Source organism: Sturnira hondurensis, unplaced genomic scaffold (assembly GCF_014824575.4).
Source record: "Sturnira hondurensis isolate 20B ecotype Veracruz unplaced genomic scaffold, ASM1482457v3 Scaffold0005279, whole genome shotgun sequence".
In the NCBI taxonomy this organism is placed as follows: Eukaryota; Metazoa; Chordata; class Mammalia; order Chiroptera; family Phyllostomidae; genus Sturnira; species Sturnira hondurensis.
In genome coordinates this window covers 13,507,207-13,526,120 of record NW_028077910.1, presented here as the reverse complement: position 1 = coordinate 13,526,120, position 18,914 = coordinate 13,507,207, and the positions used below count along the sequence as shown (strand labels likewise).

General features: G+C 43.9%; 1 protein-coding gene across 3 annotated transcripts in view; it reads left to right on the top strand.

Moving 5' to 3' along the window:
- The window catches only part of PPM1L (protein phosphatase, Mg2+/Mn2+ dependent 1L), a 247,634-nt gene extending 240,454 nt beyond the window's left edge, over nt 1-7,180 (top strand). The window contains exons 4-5 of one of the 3 annotated variants that reach the window (XR_005066566.1): nt 980-5,880; nt 5,959-7,180. Coding sequence is in view for 1 of the 3 variants with exons in the window: in XM_037046634.1 (XP_036902529.1) it covers nt 980-1,326 (347 nt within the window). In the remaining 2 variants the exon portion in view is untranslated. Of the gene's footprint in view, nt 1-979 lie in introns of all 3 variants that reach the window. The other 2 variants (XR_005066565.1, XM_037046634.1) reach the window with 2 other exon arrangements.
- Nucleotides 7,181-18,914: the final 11,734 nt, after the last annotated feature.

Here is an 18,914-nt window from a genome sequence, read left to right as displayed (position 1 = left end):
TGCACATTGCCCCTTCCTCCTCATGGGCCGACAGCATTTGCAGGTGCCAGTCTCTCCTTGCAAGAATACTGCTTTGTGCTTGTGGCTGTTAGTACGTGTGGATTTGATTTCCTGCCAGACTGTGTACTTCTTTAGAGAAAGGTCTGGATCTCGCATACCTCTATAGCCTGCAAATTGCCTTGCATGGAGTATATGTTTAATAACTACCTGACAAATAATAGGTGAATGAACAAAATTCTAATTACTTTAAAGAAAAATAATAATACACAATATTGAGTGCATGTTATATTCTGGGACTATACCAGGTGATTTACATGGAATAATGCCTTTATTTCTCACAATACGGTAGAATATATACTATTATTGTCCCCATTTTGCAGCCAAGGAAACTGATGATCAGAGAGAGAGCTTCTCATCCAAAGTCACACATAGCTAGAAGTAAGGAGCCAGGAATCAAATCCAGCAGCCTGACCCAAGAGCTGAGCCTTTGAACACTGTGTTAAAATACACACTTCGGTTTTTAATCCTAATCCTATTTGGAGTGCTATTTTAAGATTTATAAAGGCACAGCCAAAAGCACCTGAAGCTAAAAAAATGGATCCCAGTGTCTTTCTCTGGTACCTGCCCACCTGCCTTTTGCCATTCTCCTCACATCTCCACCCTAGGGTGCCCTACTGTCAATCACCGAGCCATCGAGCCGTTGTTAAAACCAAACCAGACATATTTCTTACCTTCAGTATTCTTACTGATATTTTCTTAAAGTCTTTTTAAGAATGAGGGCATGAGCATCTCCTGGTAGAGGGTCAGACCTCCAGCCATGCAGCAGGGCTGCTGCCGTTCTTTCCTGGCAGCACCAGGATGGGGTGAGGGGAGCACGTGGGATATGCCGCGCACAGTAGGTCCGCCTTTCAAACACGGGCCCAGACTGTACCAAGTGTGTGAGGTGTCGGTCAGGCTAATGAGTTCATTTTCTTTCCAGGTGGTTTCATCAGTTTCAATGGCTCCTGGAGGGTCCAGGGAATCCTGGCCATGTCTCGATCCCTGGGGGATTATCCACTGAAAAATCTGAACGTGGTCATCCCAGACCCAGACATCCTGACCTTTGACCTGGACAAGCTCCAGCCCGAGTTCATGATCTTGGCATCAGATGGCCTCTGGGATGCTTTCAGCAATGAAGAAGCTGTTCGATTCATCAAGGAGCGCTTGGATGAACCTCACTTTGGGGCCAAGAGCATAGTTTTACAGTCATTTTACAGAGGCTGCCCTGACAATATAACGGTCATGGTGGTGAAGTTCAGGAATAGCAGCAAAACAGAAGAGCAGTGAACCCTTGGGGGGGTCTCAACTGCCTTAGACTAAAGGACTTTCGACACACTCGTCTCTTTTAATGTAGTGAAAGGAGTGGAAGTTATGGTTAGGATCATCATCCCGGACATGGGATTCCCCCTCCCTGGCCATCGTAGGTCTCTATTCAGTGACGACGAACAGAGGGTGCTCTTGGCTGACGTAGTTGAGAGGCTGGAAGAGGTTTCTTCATGTTCCCCCATTCTTTCATCCAATGTCCAAAATATATAAATGCATAGTTGTAGACTCACATGTATGAAGTGAATGGCATATGTGTGATATAGTCTCCCTTGTAAGATTCTTTTCAAGACCCCGCACAGGGCCTCCCGGGCATCAGACTGTGTGTCCTCTCTTTGGAGCAGTGAGCAGGGCAGGCCTCCCAGAGCTGCAGGAGACAGGCCCCAGTGTCACCTGCGAGCCAGGGTGGCAGGGCCCTTTGCTGAAGGCAGAGCTGCCCCGAGAATGCCTCGTCCTGCAGAGCCCAGGTTTTCAGCTCAGCTCAGCCCAGAAGTGGGGTTAGAAGGGTTTGCTCCTCCATGGCTGCTCAAGGAGACTGAGGGAGCGAGAGGTAGAGTGGCCTACCCGGCAGAAATAAATACCTTTTTCCCTCGCTCCCTTTATTAGTTAAATAGACTTTGTGTACCACCTGACCAGTCTTTGTGCGTTTATCCTAATTGTGCATGACCTTAACCTTTTGCTTACATCTTTAATAGGCAGCTGTTAAACTTCAAAACCAGACACCATGATTTTTTTGTCTTACATTGCCAAGAAACCTATTAGGGGAAGTCAAAAAATCAAATCATAGTATCATAATTCCTTCCATCTTTAAGGGTTAAGATAGAGGGAAATAATGGCTAAGTCACCATCCCCCTTGAGAAGTCTGTTATTTGCATTGGGAGAGGAAGCTGGTCCGGTTACCACCCTGAACTGAGCTCCAGCTGCCAGTGTTTATGCTTTTTGTGTCCTCCTGCCCACCTCCCCGCCCCCCGCCCCGTCCTCCTAGTCTAGTAGCTTTCACGTCTCTCAAGGAGTGTTCCGAGAAGCAGCGGCCTAGAACCGTGGGTGTGTTCCTTGAAGCTCGCGTGGAGTTCCCAGCCACGCTCTGGAATTTGGTGGTGATCTGCTGGGACGTGCTTCTCCAGGGTGGTGGAAAGCAGCAGCTCCTAACATTTGGCTGCAAATGCTTGTCCCAGAGGGTGGCTTCCCCCAGGCAAATCATTTGGTGACAACAAAGCTGTTTGGGAATCCAAGCTCAAACTTGTACTGTTAATCTGCCCAGAGTTATTTTGGGGCCAAGCTTGCTGCTTTGAGTTTCCTATCACCAAAGGCACATTTCTAATCTGAATATTTTTTAAGTCAATCAAGAGAAAATGCTCAGTCATCCTGTTTGCCTGACCGTGGTGGCTCAAACAACCAGACAGGACTTTCGTTGTGTTCCCGCACCCCACATCTGAAATGTCAGGGTGTCCACCTGGTTCTGTCCTTTCGGGTTGGCATTTGTCTTCATAGCTTCTTAAAGGCCCTATTCACTGGCACCTCTGCCCATGGTGCCCTCCCCTGCCTTTCTTCAGCTGTGGAGCTTTTCTGAAGCAGATTCCAGAGAACCTGGGGCGAGGGTGGAGAGGTTCCCTTCTGGCGACCGAGGGCTGCCATCTCCCTTGAGTCCTCCAAGCACTTGCCTTTCTTTGACTGCAAGAATCAGTAGTGTTTTCCCAGAGATTTGCTTACTTTTGTAAACTGTAACATTAGAATTATAACCTCCATTTTTTTTAGCTATAGAATGTTCTAGTACAAAATATCTACCACCATTTAGATGGAAGGATTTGCCTATTAAGAGACACAGAACATCTGGATGTGTGTATTTGGGCTGGGGGTCAGAGGGGGTGTGGGAGACTGGCTGACTGTCATCGGTGATGGGACAGTCAGGCCAGGTGGCAAAGTTTGCCTGGAGACGCAGGACGTTCTGACTCTGGAGAGTGACCGAAGCCCACCACCATCCAACTCAAGTTCAGGAATAAGCAATTTCTTCCTTTTTACCGTGACCATCAATTTCCCTTTTTTATTTTTAACTTAACCCCAAAATTCATAATCACAAGAAAAGACATTTTTAAATGCCATGGTCTTTGTTATTGTCTAAGATGAAAATGGTATTGTTCAGTGAAGATGAGAAAGGAGAGCTTCGGAGTTGGTAAATCAGTGTGTATTTGCCCTGCAGAACATCCCGGCAGATGGTGCTGAGGGCCGCGGTGTATGACCCTTCCTCTAATTGAGGTTCGCAGCGTGTTTTCTGAATCGTGCTTTGTAGAATTAATTCACTTCTGACCTGAACCAAGTAGTATGTGTATTTCCTGTTCCCTTTCTGCCATTTTCCTCTCCTTTTGGCTTGTAGATTTTTAAAAGATAGAAGTTCTAGGTGAAATAGCAGTTCGATTAATACTTGTTTTTACTGTCAAAGTATTTTGCCTCTTTCCCTGTCTCAGAGCTGTCCCTCCCAGACCCTCCTCCAGCTGTTGGGGGTCTACAGACATCACCCTCAGGTGCCCTGTGGCTCACAGCTGCTCCCATTTTCTAGGGACAGGGAAGGGTGCATCTAGCTATTAGGGAAGTTGATTTGCGAAGTTCCATGTGAAACTTCCCTAAATAGCACTGCCAAAGCTTTGGGTGCACTCCCCCCTCCCCCGCCCTGAGGCTGCCCAGACTGCCCAGACTTCTGTAGCCTGAGTTCACCTTGCCAATAGTCCCCATGGTGCCAAATTAGGGATGATTTTATAGTGTTTTAGAAACAAAGCAGGGAATGAATGACCACATGTTTATTAGCCCCAAGCTGGGCACCATGCCCAGGGTCTCCTCAGTGTGCTCTGCCCTGCTGCCAATCCGCTGGGTGGGGGTGGGGAGGGTGAAGACAGGGACATTTTTTTTAATTCATCATATTTCCAATTCTCTAATCAAAGGAGTAAGCAATACTTACATGGAAAACTCTAAAGCTAGTTCCCAAGACCTGCACTTATTTTATGGGACCAATTAGTCCGAGGCACTGAACCCTGAAGTTTTTGCTCTGATACACATATGTACACATTGCTGGTTATAGGAGGCCACATGCTCTTCCTGCATTTGATCGAAGGCACTGGCCTCTTGAATCTTGTCTATAACCTCTTGTAATGAGAGTTTCACAGAGAGTGTTTTACAGTGTGAAGGAGCACACTGTAAAACTCTGGGTCACTTCAAACAGGCCTAATTTCATCCACCTGTAATAACGTCAGCTCGCGTCCATTTTGTGCAAACAGGATTGTGTGCGAGTGATGATGTCATTGTTTTAATCCTACCTAAAGTAACTTTAGGAAGTTGGTTGCACTATTGAATTGGATCACGGATATCTAGCAATACATGAAGGATTCACAGAGGCAGCAGTCACTTTTTTCTTTGCCAGGTAGATACCTTGATTTTTCTCCGGAGTTGTTGCCAGATCAAACTCTCTTGCAACTGTGTCCATGCAAAAGGTTTAGAAAGGGCAACATTTCATTGTACATTAGAAAGTATAGCAATACATACTCTGGATAAGACATTATTTTCCAATGATTTAGGAAGATTTTTTCCTCCTTTTAACCCATCATTAGACTGATCTTCCTTTAAGATCCCGCCCCCCGCCACAAATTGCCTTAGCTCATCCTACCAGTATTCCTGACCCCGAAATGACGTGACTGTTAGATACACACTGGGGCCTATTTACCGCCTGGGGTAAAATCACTGACATCTAGACTTTTGGGCTAGTCAGCGGCACACTCTAGGAGTCCGGTGTTTCCCAAAGTGAGTTCCACAGAACACAAGTCCCCAGGATACTCTTCCAAATATAGGGTTTCAGGATCAAAAGGGTTTGGAAAACACTCTCTTAGAAAGTTAGGGCATATATGCATGTCTAAGGTTCTAATGTAAATGGTTGGGGCGGAGGGAGAAACACGCCATAGCTGTAATTTTAGTTACCTTAGTGGTTTCTGGAGTCCTTGGACCACAGAAACGTTCTCTGAGTAATGTTCAATAACATCCTAAGGAGAGCATGTTCCACAGGACCCACTTTGAGAAATTTTGATATATGGAAATACTACTGTTTTCTCATTCACTATGACTCTTTGCAATTGCCATATAATTTGCAATTTAGAGGCACTAATCCTGTCGAGTAAGAGCCCGATCTGCTCAGGAAAGCAGCATTAAGAAAGAGTATCAGGTAATGTGGTTATCAGCAGCCTCACCTTGGTAGCAGGAGCCCGGCCATCCTACCTGAAGCTCTAATGGTCGTCTCCCTTCTCGTGCGTGGGTGATAAGCAGGAGCCTTGCCCACCTGGGGATTCCTCAGATTCATTCCCAGAGTTCTCTGTTGCTGTTTTAACTTCTCTTTGCCATCCAGACTGAATCAAAATAAATGTTTTTCCATTATATCACATCACTATGTAGGAGTAAAAAATATTAAAAATAATAGAAAGTGAGGAAAAAGTTATAAACTATTAACATTTATTTACTCTTTCCTCTGTCCTTCTTTCCAGAGTCAATGAAATCATTTTAATTAGCAATAATCGCACCTTGGATAAATGTCATTGGCTATGATACTACCACTGTGCAAAGCTCAATGAAATAATTTTAAATCAATCAAAGCTCATTTGTCCTAAAATCCCTGCCCCACGTTCTCCCACCATTCACATGTTATGTACATAACTAAGTTTGCCAGGTTACCTCTTGCCTGAAATGTCAGGCTTATTGTCACTCTCAACTTGGACAATAGGCTTGAGAAACTCTGAAAGACAATCTGAAAATAACAGAGGAGATAAATCAAGTTGAAAACAGTACAAAGTGAATTTAGGGTAAAGTAATTAAAATCACATCCAATATTTAGGAGTACACCCACCCCCTAGATGTTGTCCAAATTCTCTTTCCCACTGTTAAGCTGAAAACTGTTTAACCAAGAGTTGATTACAGTAATATTTATGTGTTTAGTCATGGCCACATCATCATTTGTACAATCACTTTAACAAACCCAAGTTAAGGACTCTGAAGAGAGCATGTAGTCACTGTTCATTTAGTAAATCATCATAGGCATTTTCACAATTTAAAACCCCACCAAAAAGCATCCAGCAGCAAAAATGTAGATTATATTTAGGTGTGGTTCCATTTATTCTAAAAGCCCTAAATATACTCTGGCCTCTGACATTTGCCAAATCCAAATGAATCTCAAAAACCTCTAGAACCCGGAGTGCCTAGCTCTGAGCAAAGCAGCTTCCTCTGAAGGCCTGGTGGCAGACTGTGGTGGGGGCTAGTTAGGGAGCAGGATAATTCTGGGCTAGTAGCTGCCTCTGTAGGAGAGGGACTGTGTACCCATCACCTTTTGTCATAAAGAGATTCACAGGCTAAAGGTGATATCATGCGTTATTATCTCAGCAGATTTGTAGATTAATTAGATAACGCATAGTTTAAAATGAGTTGACGAAAAAGCAAAGGTATTGGGAAAAAAGCCTTTAGAATGCACAGATACTAAAAATGTGAGAAGTAGGTTATTTAAAATTTGGATTATCAGAGTTTTACTGTTCATAGGTGATATTTAATAGTGATTTTTGACATCCGCACATAGATTAGTAGAAGGCCGTTGTTCCCACTGGCACCTATCCAAATGCAAGTCTTCCCACTTACCATGTTGTCCAATACTTTGCTTGCATGTTAATGAAGACGGAACCTCGCCTTCTAATCAGATGGCACAGACAGACTCACATTTAAGAAAAATAGTTTGGAACATTTTTAATCAAAACAATGCAAAACTAATTCCCGGGTGACCAAAGTCAGAATATAAAGAAAACACTTTTAAGAAAATGTAAAAGACAAAATCAAAGGAGAATAATATAAAAGGAAATATTTTAAATTAAGGAGACATGATATTTTATTACATCATGTATCATGATTTCTGATATTAAAGCGTTAACACTGAAGTAAGAAAATTAACATTGAGTTATTTGTAAAGCTAGTAAAATTACAGTGCCTATTTTATGCATTCCCAATGAAAATGGATATATATATGGTTTCATTTATTGCTCTCCTAAACTACCTTTACTTTCCTAGGTTCTGTTCACTTTCCAAATCCTAGACATAGTTTTACCCCAAATCCTTAGAACTGATGCATTTTTTAGGAGGAAGTATGCTTTTTTAGAATTTTAAAAAAGAATACAGTAGATTACATGATACCTTCCATTTTATAGCGAGTGCCCAGCTAAAACTGAGGTCAAGTCAACATAGTCACAGCTACAGCGGAAAGTGAGTTTTAACATATTGGTAATTTTCCACATGCCAACACGACTACCAGTGAGTACTGAATTTAAAACAGAAATTTCACTATAACAAACTACCAAGTGGTTTAATGTTCTTGCTTCTCAGAGATATTTCTAATCTGTATAATGCAAATGGTCATGTTTGCTCATACAATTTTTGAAAATCCCGTAGAAATGATACATCAGATATCTCTAACCCAAGAGAAGGATATCTTGTGCACATTTTAAGTTCCCATCTACCTTAGTGTATGTATGTAAGGACAAACAATTTAGTTTAATAATGAAAAGGTATAAAATCCTGCCAAGCAGGGGAAATCTAGAACCATGGATCCATCAGCAAGAATATCCCTATTTACGCCCTGGCTAGTGTGACTCAGTGGATTGAGTGCCGTCCTGCAAATCAAAAGGTCGCTGGTTTGATTCCCAGTCAGGACACATACCTAGTTGGGGGCCAGGTCCCCAGGTGGGGGCGAGTGAGAGGCAACCAATTGATCGATGTATCTCTCACACATCGATGTTTCTTTCCCTCTGTTTCTCTCTCTCTTCCTTCTCTTCAGAATAAAATCTTTAACAAATATATCCCTATTTAGGTTCCACAACCACAGCCAGTTTTTATGTGATTCATCTTGATTCATCTTTGACCTCAGGCATATATTCAGAAAATAGAATCGTAAATACAAAGATGGAAAAACCCAATAACTTTAGTTTCTCTATTAGAAAGCATTGTTTTCCCTTTTATATTTAATCTGAAGTACATGTTCACATTGAAGTATTAATATCTACAACACTGTCTCCAGTTTGCTGTTCAATTACTAGAGCAAATTGTTTTGATTTATAGCACTTAACACAGATTCAATTCAGATTACAGAGTTGAAATCTATTTTGCAAAGCCTCAACATTTCCATGGTCAGCCAGAAAAAAAAAAAAGAAAACAAAAACAAAAGAAGAAATTCTAGTGAGTTCAGAAGAATGATTATTTTGACAAGCCTGGAAAATAGTAATGAAACAGGTAATGATTCCCAAACACTGCAATGTGAAATGTGTTCACATACATAATTCCTACGTGCCAAATGTACAAGGTATAACATAGGCATCATTGCATATATAACATAAGGTAGAGATTGGTCTACCTTATGAACATATTGAATTGGGAAAGTCACGATTTTTGCTGTAAGTGAATCTGCTTATATATTTTATTCTTCCCTTTTTGCTGAGCCCTTACCTGTGGCAAGTGGAGACAGTCTAAGGGAGATACCTAGTGGTGAGCACTCAGGCACCATCCCTGCCCTGTTGGCACTTGGAATAGAGGCCTCATAGATACGCTGGTGCTCGGTACTGGCCAAATGGGGTGAAAACTGGCATCCTTCATGATTTCCTCCCCTGGGCTTCGATCTGGGAGGACAGGCAGAATCAGAGTGATTCTTTCCTACACAGAATAGTGAACCGTGAAAAGACTATCCTGCCCCCATCTGAACAAAGAATATCAATTACTCCATCTTTGGTCACCTAAGTTTTCCAAGGATGGTGTGGGGAGGTGAGACCAAAAGGTGGGGCCAGAGCGGGGCCAGAGGTGTCCCAGGGAGCTGTCCCCCCGGGGGGCAGCAGCAGCGTGATGGCTCAGCAGTACAGGGCCAAAGCTGGGGCAGGCCCCCTCCCCCGGATTCTTCAGGAGGGAGGAGAGTTACAGAAGAGGAGAATGGAGAACAGTGAGAACTTCTCTCCATGGCCCATTTTTGTGTTCCCAAGAGGCTGTTAGTGAAACATCCTGGTGCTCCAAAAGAGAAGCCAGAACTGAGTGTGTTGATCATCAGCGTATACGAACTAGTGAGTTTGCTATGTAGAAAATAAACATTTCAGGAATACGATTATTTCTTGATTTTGAATATGAACAGAAGACGACTAAATGCCAGATTTTTTAAAAATGATAAATTGGGTACCCATCGTTACTGTAGACATTCCAGCACCTAGGCATGGAATTTGAAGTTTCTATTTCGAACAAGAAGAGCACATCTATGTTCTGTGTGGCAGAGCGAAACCGCACGCCAGACTTCTCTCAGCCACAGAAGTCATCGTTTCTAAATCCTTTGCCTGGCCATTCTCCCTAGACCTCTCTGTTCATGCCAATTGCTTCTTTATCCAAGAAATACTTGCTGTTGCCAGATTACGTTAGAATCCTATTGAATTAGAAGAATAGAAAGTGAATAAGAAGAAAATTTGGACTATCTCATTGTGATCAGAAGCGGGGTTCTTGTTCTGTTTTTAAGCATGAAAATGTATAAAAGGACATTCAAATTAAATCAGGCCAATTTCTGATTCGGTACAATTAAAATCATAGGTGGAGCCCAGTTATTAAGCATGGAAAGGAGGAAATGAGGGTTGGAAGGGGTAAGAGAAAAAACGGCCCCACGTAATTGAACAGTGTTTTTTAGGAATGGTCTACAGCAAAAGTTCTGATCTCTTTCTCTGCTGAATGTTGACATAGTTACTTTATACAGGCTCTTACTGTACCTGCTCAGCACCAGGAAAGCTATTCCATCAGCATTTTCTTGCTATTTTCAAAACCATAGGAGGTTGTTTGTTTATAAAAAGATACCAGGATCCATAATTTATTAGACAATGCTTTCTTTTAGGAATCTTCAAACTACACTGAATAATTAAATCACTGGTAAATGACTGCTCTAAACAATCAGGATTTCTGGTCAGTTAGTCTCTGAAACCTATCCATAATAAATACAACAGAACCTTGCGAAAACTTCATTACTCTTGGTACTCTTCAGAGGTTTTTATACCTACTCTTCTGTATTTGTCTCTAAGAGACATTTGAAACAAAGTGAAACTGTCTGTTTGGTGTACAGCTCAGAGCAGTAGCAGCACGCGCCGACTCGACGCATGGCAGGTCGTTCCGGTCCTCGTGGTGTGCTGGGGTAGACTGAGCTCTGTAGAGACAATGTGTTCATGCAGCCTCTGATCCTGTGTCGTTGTATACAAACTGAACAGCTAAAAATTCACCCTTGATGACAAGATTAAAGCAAAAATAAACACATTAAGGTTATTGGACTTCATATGTGGAACTGCTGAGGGTTTTTTCTTTTCTTCTTTTCTTTCTTTGGTTAAACTCATTTTTCCTGCTCTTGAATTTTATAATCTCTTAATGCTTTTGAGTTAGAGCATTGCTGTTGATTTTGGAATCACAGAAAGCAAAGAAACGGTTTATGGGTGGAGGATAAGACCGAAGCATAACAGAAGCAGGAGAGAGAGGACCTGTCGAGACTGGGTGTTTTCATTTGGAACAGGAATAAGCCTGGCCCTGGTTCCAAACAAGGGACTTAAAAAATGTGTACAGATATATGCAACAAAAGTCGTTTAGCACAGCTTCTACCCAACTTTACACCTCACCAACCAAGTTCACATCATACAACTAGTATGGGGTGATCAGGGTTAGATGCGTTCTTTGTACATGTAAACTCCGGCAACACGGCATGCCACCCCTGTGGGAAAAGCGCTCGGAGGCGCACGCCCCTCCCTCTGCGAGGGGTTTCACAGGACGCAGGAAGGAACACGAGAATCCGAGGACAGTGAAATATATGTAGAGATGGCACCCAGACGAAAAACAGTAAAACTTCATCACCAGACCGCTGAATTTGGAACTGGGTGTAACAAAGCTGAAAAACGTGGCCTTGCGTTGTTTTTCTCCTTTACGTTAAAAATAATATTTGGTAGCCAGAGTACAAAACGAAGCCCATGAATTCTGGTCTTCTGCTCCTTCTTCTGAGGAGAAAATGTCTAACATAGAAATAAGGGGTGTGGTGAGAAACTTCAGGGTGGGTATTTGTCATCTGGGCTGCAGGAGGAATTATTCTTTTCCAACACTGTCCACAGATCTGAAGAAAAGGGAATCAGGTCACAAACGCCCCACATTCACTTCTCTCCCCCCCCACCCCCGTTCTGTTTCATTTTAGAAACACAGGAATGATAATCTGCTTGGTTTTCTAAGGTAACTACAGCGACTGTGGTAGCTTCCCCAAAGGGGAGCATTTTAGTGGCACCTCATAGACGCAGGGCGGTTAGTGTAGAAGTGCTGCCTATTAACACTTCACACCCCAAATTAAAAGGAGCCCACTTCTCCCAGCTTTCACTGCTCCACTGGTATCGAACCAGGCCATTGACTTACTGTAAACAACCACAAAACTGGATGAACTACAATGTGCTGGCAACTGTTTTCAGGCTTCAGACAACAGGCAGTGCAAGACAGCAAACCTGGAGCGTCGGGTCCCAAGTTGTTCCATCATCACCTGCGCTCGCTGTGAGCCGACCGTGGCTTTCTGACTGTGGCACAGCCAGAGAGAGTGCCGTCTGAGCTGGGCTGCTCTGAAGGCACGGAAACCAGAGTTTGGGGCTAGTGACCTGGCTCGAAGCTGCAGAGGGCTGGGCAGAGGGGGGCTTCAGAAGTCAGTGCACAGACCCCTCGCGCATCCTTAGCTGAATGAAGGCTTTACTGCATGTGCACAGGGTGAAACTCCGAGGCTTAACAGAAGGTGGCTGCTGTGGAATTGAGAGTGGAATGGAAATACGAGAGATGGGCATTGCTGGGAATATCAAGTTCCGGCCCAAGTAGAGAGGAGAGACCTCATCGAGTCAGTGTTAACAACCCAGACTTCCAGTGGAGGCACTCTCGCTGTGCCTGAAGAGGAAGGACCACGGCCTAAGTTAAGGCCTACTTCAGAGCCAGCCTAACCGAGACTAAATCAAGTGCTGACAAGATCCACAAGGGAGACGGAGTTGGGAAGCTGAGTTCGCACACAGTGGAGGGGTCTGGGAACACCCTAGACATTCACAGATCCGCAGAAATAAACCATAACAACCCCGCAGCCTCCCCATAACCCTTCAAAAAACAAGGTCAAGATGATCAGCTAATAACCAACTACTAACTAAAATAAAAATCAAAAATAAAAACCCTTTGGAGGAAGATACACCTAGAATCTTTACATATTTATAACATCATCTAGTACAATAAAATTAAGAAATTACCAGACATGCAAAGAAATGGGAAAGCATGACCAATAGTCAAGAAAAAAACAGCAGTCAATAGTAACCAACTCTTAGAGATGTAGACATTGGTCTCAGTGGACTCACAGCATTTATAACAAATAGGTTCAAGGAATTAAAGGCAACTATGGGCTTATGAGGAAAGAGAAATGGAAAATTAAAAGTTCAAGAACAGAAAAGTAAGTAACTATACTGAAAAATTCACTGGATTGGCTTAACAGAATTTGGAGATGGCAAAAGAAGGAGTCAGTGAACTTGATCAAAACAAATTACCCTGAAGAAAAGATGAGAAAAAGAGTGAAGAAAAATCAATGGAACATCAGGGACATGTAGGACACTGTGAAACAGTATAAGATATACATTATTCAAACATATAAGATACACATTACTCAAATGCCAGAAAGAGACAAGAAGGAGAATGGAGCAGAAAACTATTTGAAAAATAATGGCCATAAATTTCTCAAATCTTATGAAAACATCAACATATAGAATCAAGAACAAACAACCACAAGGAAGCTAAATAAAAAGAAAGTATACCCCACAAAGAATTATCCTACTCAGAATGTAGATAGTGCCAAGGTTGAGAAGCCCCACTCTAAAGAAATCAATTTAAAAAATTATTTAAAGAGAGAGAGTCAGGAAGGCAGCTGAGAAAATTAAATGGAATACTAATCATTAGTCAACTCAAAAGAAAGTAGAAAAGTGTAACAAATGTGCAAAATGAAAAAAAGTAACAGGATGATATACTTAAACCCAACCATGTCGATAATTTACATTAACTATAAAGGAACTGAACACTCTCCAATAGGGAAAGTCTTTTTGAAAATGTTGCTACGACAACTGGATATTTGTATGGAAAATATAAAAGGATTTCAAACCCTCTCTGGTTCTGAATAAAAATTTAAGTTTGAGATGGATCACAGCCCTAAATGTAAAACCTAATACTATAAAGGTTTTTGAAGAAAATATAGGAGAAAATCTCTGTGGCCTTGGTGTAGAGAAAGACTTCTTGGACATGGCGCAGAAAAGTATGAACCATAAAAGAAAAAAATAGGAAAGTACAGTGGTACGAACACTTTTGAGAAACCTTCGGGGTTTTGTGATAAAGTGAAAATTGCCTCTACCCCATGGCCCAGCGATTTCACTCCTAGACGCGCCCACAAGAGAAATGAAAACATAAAGATGCGAAAACACTCGCACAAGGATCTTCTTAGCAGTATTATCTCTAATAGCCCCAAACCGGAAACAACCCAAATGGGTAAAGAAATTGTGGTTTAATCATACAATGGAATAACACTCCCCAAGAAAAAGAATAAACTCCTGATACACAAAACAACACGGATTAATCTCGTACACATTATGTTCGGTCAAAGCAGCACGACTCAACCATAATACATACTGCGTGAACACCCTTAATCCAAACAGGCGCGGTGAATTCTCAGGGCCAGGTATCAGGAAGCGGCTGCTCCGCAGTGGGGTGGTGCTGGGGTGGGGTGGGTGGGGTGGGGTGGGGTGGGGTGGGGCTGGGCAGCCACTGGAAAGCAGCGTAAAGAGCCATTCTGAGATGACGGGGAAAGTTCCATACCGTGTTTTAGGTGGTGTCGACACAGATGTATAAAGCTGCCGGAGCTCATGGAACTGAGCACTTAAGTTCTGTGTGTTTTAGTGTATAAAAAACAACAACAACAAAAAATCATTGCCAATTGCATCAGAAGTATAACATATTTAGGAATAGATCTAATGAAAGATAGGCAAGACTGCTACATTGAAAACTTTGGAATATTGCTGACAGAAATTTAAAAAGTCTAAGTAAATGGAGAAGCAGAGGACGTTCATAAATTGGAAGACTTAACATCAGTACAAAAGCTTTTCCCCCACGGTTTTGGATTTAATAAAATCCAAATAAAAAGTTAAAAGACTCTTTTATAGAAATTGACAACAAGCTAATTACAAGTTTTCATGGAAATTCAAAGGACATGTAAAAGCCAGAGCAATATTGCAAAAGAGGAACAAAGTTGGGGAACTTACATTACCTGATTTTGAGACTTTGTAGTACATACTTAGCATAAAGGTTATTCCGAACTGCAAGTGAAGCCTAGGCCCCCTCCCAACCGCCATCTCTGCCCCTGCCTTGCACACCAGGCTTCTCCATTCTGCCCAGGGTTTCTTGTGGGGTCAGCCTGGTACTGGGGATCTCTGTGCCGCAGACAGAACACCTGACCAAATAAAAGGAGCCTTTAACATTTGTCCCGTTTTATTAGGGGGCACCCCCTCCTCCCGCAGGAGCCCTTCAGCAGACCTCCCTTGGGGTCCCGCCGGCTGGGACAGGTTAACCCGCTGTGGCCTCCTGGGTGGCTTGGCTGCCTCTCCTGCGCCGGAGAAAGTGGGAGGGGGCGGGCGGGGCGGGCGGGGCGGGCGGCTGCGCGCGCGCTCCGTGTTCGGTCCACCCTCCCCCACCGGCCTTTGCTCACGACGACTTCTGGTCCTGCTTTTCAGTTTGTTAATGTAATTGTTAAAACATTTATGGTTAACAGGAATTTATCCTCGTTGTTGAAGGTGAAGTCTTTTTAAAAGGTGCTTTAAACGTGGGAAAAAGTGGCCGAGAGGCAATTCCTGTTAACATGTTGGTACATTTTCATCCTGCTTGTTTCTGTACAGTTTCTACCTATGTAGCCAGAGGGGGAGGAGTGGCATTTCAACCCGTCACTGCCGCTGCTGCAGCCTTTTAAGAAAATGGCATAATTTATCTTGTGGGGAATCGATATTTTAAATCTCGGAAATGTCTTGAATGGACTTCTTTAAGAGAGAAATACGAGCAGCACTCACATGCGCCCTGCCTCCCACAGGATCTGAAAGGCAAGAGTAAAACATAAGCAGGGCTAAAGGGAAAGACATTTTAGGAATTAATCCTTGATAACCTGAAACCAGAGGAAGGGCTCGGAAACATGAACTGGCCAGATGTGAGGAGAGAAGACTCGGCCGCGGGCAGATGGGGGGTGCCTTGGTCCTTCCAGGCTCCCATAACAACGTATCAGGGTGGGTGGCTTATAAACAATGGGAGTTGACTTGCCACAGTTCTGGAGGCTGAGGTCTGAGCTCAGGGTGCCAGCAGGGTCGGGTCCTGGCAGGGCCCTCTTCGGGGTTGCAGACTGCAGATTGGTTGCACCTTCATGTGGCGGGAAAGGAGAGACCATCCCGCCAACCTGTTTTAGTGAAGACACTCCTCCTGCTCATTAAAGCTTCACCCTCCTGACCTAATTACCTCCCAGAGGCCCCACCTGGAGAGCCATCACACTGGACATTAAATTTCAACCTATGGATTTTGGAGGGACACATCCAGTCAATAACAGAGGGCCACAGTGGATGGGAAATTTGCTTGATGAGGAACGTTTTAACTATGTGTAGCAAACCGCCCCCAAACTTGGAACAGCTTCAAGCAAAATGTAGGATTTCTAATAGTCCCGAGAGTTGTTGGCAGTCCGTTGGGAGGCTCTCAACTGGGGGCTGTTGCAGTTGGGGCTGGAGTTGTCTGAAGGCTCCACTCCCAAAGGAGCTCTTCACTCATGTGCCTGGTGCCTCAGAGGGCTTGACAGGAGCGTGGGGAGCTGGCTGGGCATCTCTCCCTCCTCATGGCCTTGCCAGGTGGCCAGCGCGGCCTCCCTCCCCGGGTAGCAGGCTCAGCACTGGCCCTCTTACAGAAGCATGCTTTCCAAAAGGCCTGAGTGGAAACTGCAGGGCTTCTCTTGAAAGACATTGCACTGGGGACTTTTTGTGTCCTTGTGGGGATTTGCACGCTTCTGTTTCGATATTGATGGGAAAGGAAGGCTTGAGAATTTGGAGGGCACACAGCTCAGAGCACATTATACACACACACACACACACACATTTGCATCTCACACTTTTTCTTTAAAATGAGTTCAGCCCTGACTGGTGTGGCTCAGTGGATTGAGCGCCGACCTGTGAACCAAAGGATTACTGGTTTGATTCCCAGTCAGGGCACCTGCCTGGGTTGCGGACCAGGTCCCCAGTAGGGGGCGCAGAGAGGTGATTCCTAACATCCCTCCCGGTTCTAATGTTTCACTACCCCAAGCTGTGCTGACCTTACCCAGGACTCAGACTATCCAAATGCAGGATCTGTGTTTGTCTCTATCACTTATCTTACATACAGGGTGATGGTGTCCATCCTTGTTGTACTCTTTATCCTCAAAAGACCCACGAAATGGCCCTTCCCCTGGGCACAAATTCTGTCAAAGGACTGCCCGCTCAAACTGCCCCTGGGCCTTCAGGCTTGTTTCCAGAGCTTGCTTCCATCCCAGACCAACACCCCCCATCAGCACACGCCACTGTACTGATAGACTCTTTGGAGGTCTGCGCCCACATTAACTACACGCGGGATAACCAAGGAGTTGGTGGAGAATGCGAAGGGTTTCCCTTGAGAGTTGGTCTTCGACTCACACAAAATCCAGGAGTTGGCTTAACATAGAGATTCTCAGTGGATTACAGGATAGAAGAACCTCAAGGCCAACAGCGTGGGCCGGCCACATTTCTCACATTCACTGTTCCCTACCTAAGCTGGCCCCTTCCAATTCCTCTCTCCCCCCCACCCCCATCCTGCAATAACTCTCTGACCCCAAGAGAAGAGGACTTTATCCCCAACCTCGTGCTCAGGAAGTATGTTGTTATCAATAGCTCTGCTCTGGCTGCTCTACATTGGAAAGTTGATGGGAACACCACAATGCCAAGACCACACTGGGTAGAGCCAGGTCAATATTAACAAGGGTGTGGAGCCCTCTCAGTGAAGGGCCCAAAGCCCCAGCTGCAAGTGATCCAGAAACCTCTGATCCACACAAGCCAGCCTCGGAAGCGCAGACCCCTGAGCCCTTTCCCAAATGAGGTGCGGTGGACTAGATCAATGCACCATCTATTCGATCCCCATCCTGTGGAACAATGCATTCAGGCCAGCCATAACATGACTCACAGTTTCCCGTGGGAGGAACACACTCTCCTAAGTGTAGGATTTGCTTTGGTCAGTGGACATATCCACCGCTGATTCCACCATCTCCTTTTCCCTCCTGTTAGAACAGTGTTGCAGACAGGGGCGGCTGCCCTTCAGCCCAGACCCGGAGAAGGAAGATGTATGCAGCGGGGACCCAGCCAGCGATGGCAGCCAGTGGCGGGCAATGTGGATGGAGAGAAAACATGGCTGCGGGCAACCTCTGAGATTTGGGAGTTGTTCTTGAAGTATGATCTAGCGAGGGCTAACAGGCGAGGGGTTATAAAATCAATGCTTGTGGGCAAAGGAGTGAAGCAGCGAGAATGTGTAAGGCGTGGGACTGGCAGGGCTGTGGCAGATTCGAGAGAAATAGCCTAAGGTTAGGCTCCAGTACTGAACTTTGCTGAGTTAAAATGTAAACAATACCGTTTTTGTGGTTAAACGTCAGAGGCCAAGATCTTAATAACACAGCTGATTAATATTTTCTACCTGAAAGCTTAACTACAAAGAAGCATCTAGTTAAATGCAAAAAACATAATGACCCAACCTCTTAATGATTTTCATAGCCATTTCACTTTTTACAGATCTTTTAGGCACCAATGTCTAGTTGAGAAGAAACAACTTTCTGAAATTTGACAATTTACTCACATTTTATTTGTTTTTTAATCTTATCTTAAAATGAAGAGAAATTCGTTTTTATTTTAGAAGTTCTCTTTCAAAAACTTCTGTTAGCTTCCCAAACATCAATACAAACTTCTACAAAATTGGTCAAATCTAATCATACCACAAAAACAACCACCATTTGTCTTAAAGAGAGTGACTCTTATGTGCATGGGGGGGGGGTGTTGATTAATTCTACAGAATATTTCACTGAATTGATTTTATTATAACTGGGTCAGGCCTGAAAATGGGAAGATGGAAACAGCCTTTCTAGAGAACCACACATTGTAACAGTTCTAGTTGCAAATGTCTCTTACAGAAGAGTCACAAATACCTGTGTAGTGGAGCCGACTACATACGTTCAAGTTTCTATGTTCTGCCAAAGGATGTGACTGTTCACCATCACGTAATCCAGAAAAAAGGAAGCAGTCATCTCATAGCAGTCATCACAGGAAATTGCACAATCCCCAAAATACGGGGCCAGGAATGCTCCCCTCTGACCTCTGAGTAGTAGATCCAACAGAAGATGCATCCCATGGAAAAATAAATGTGCTCCCACACAGCTGGAA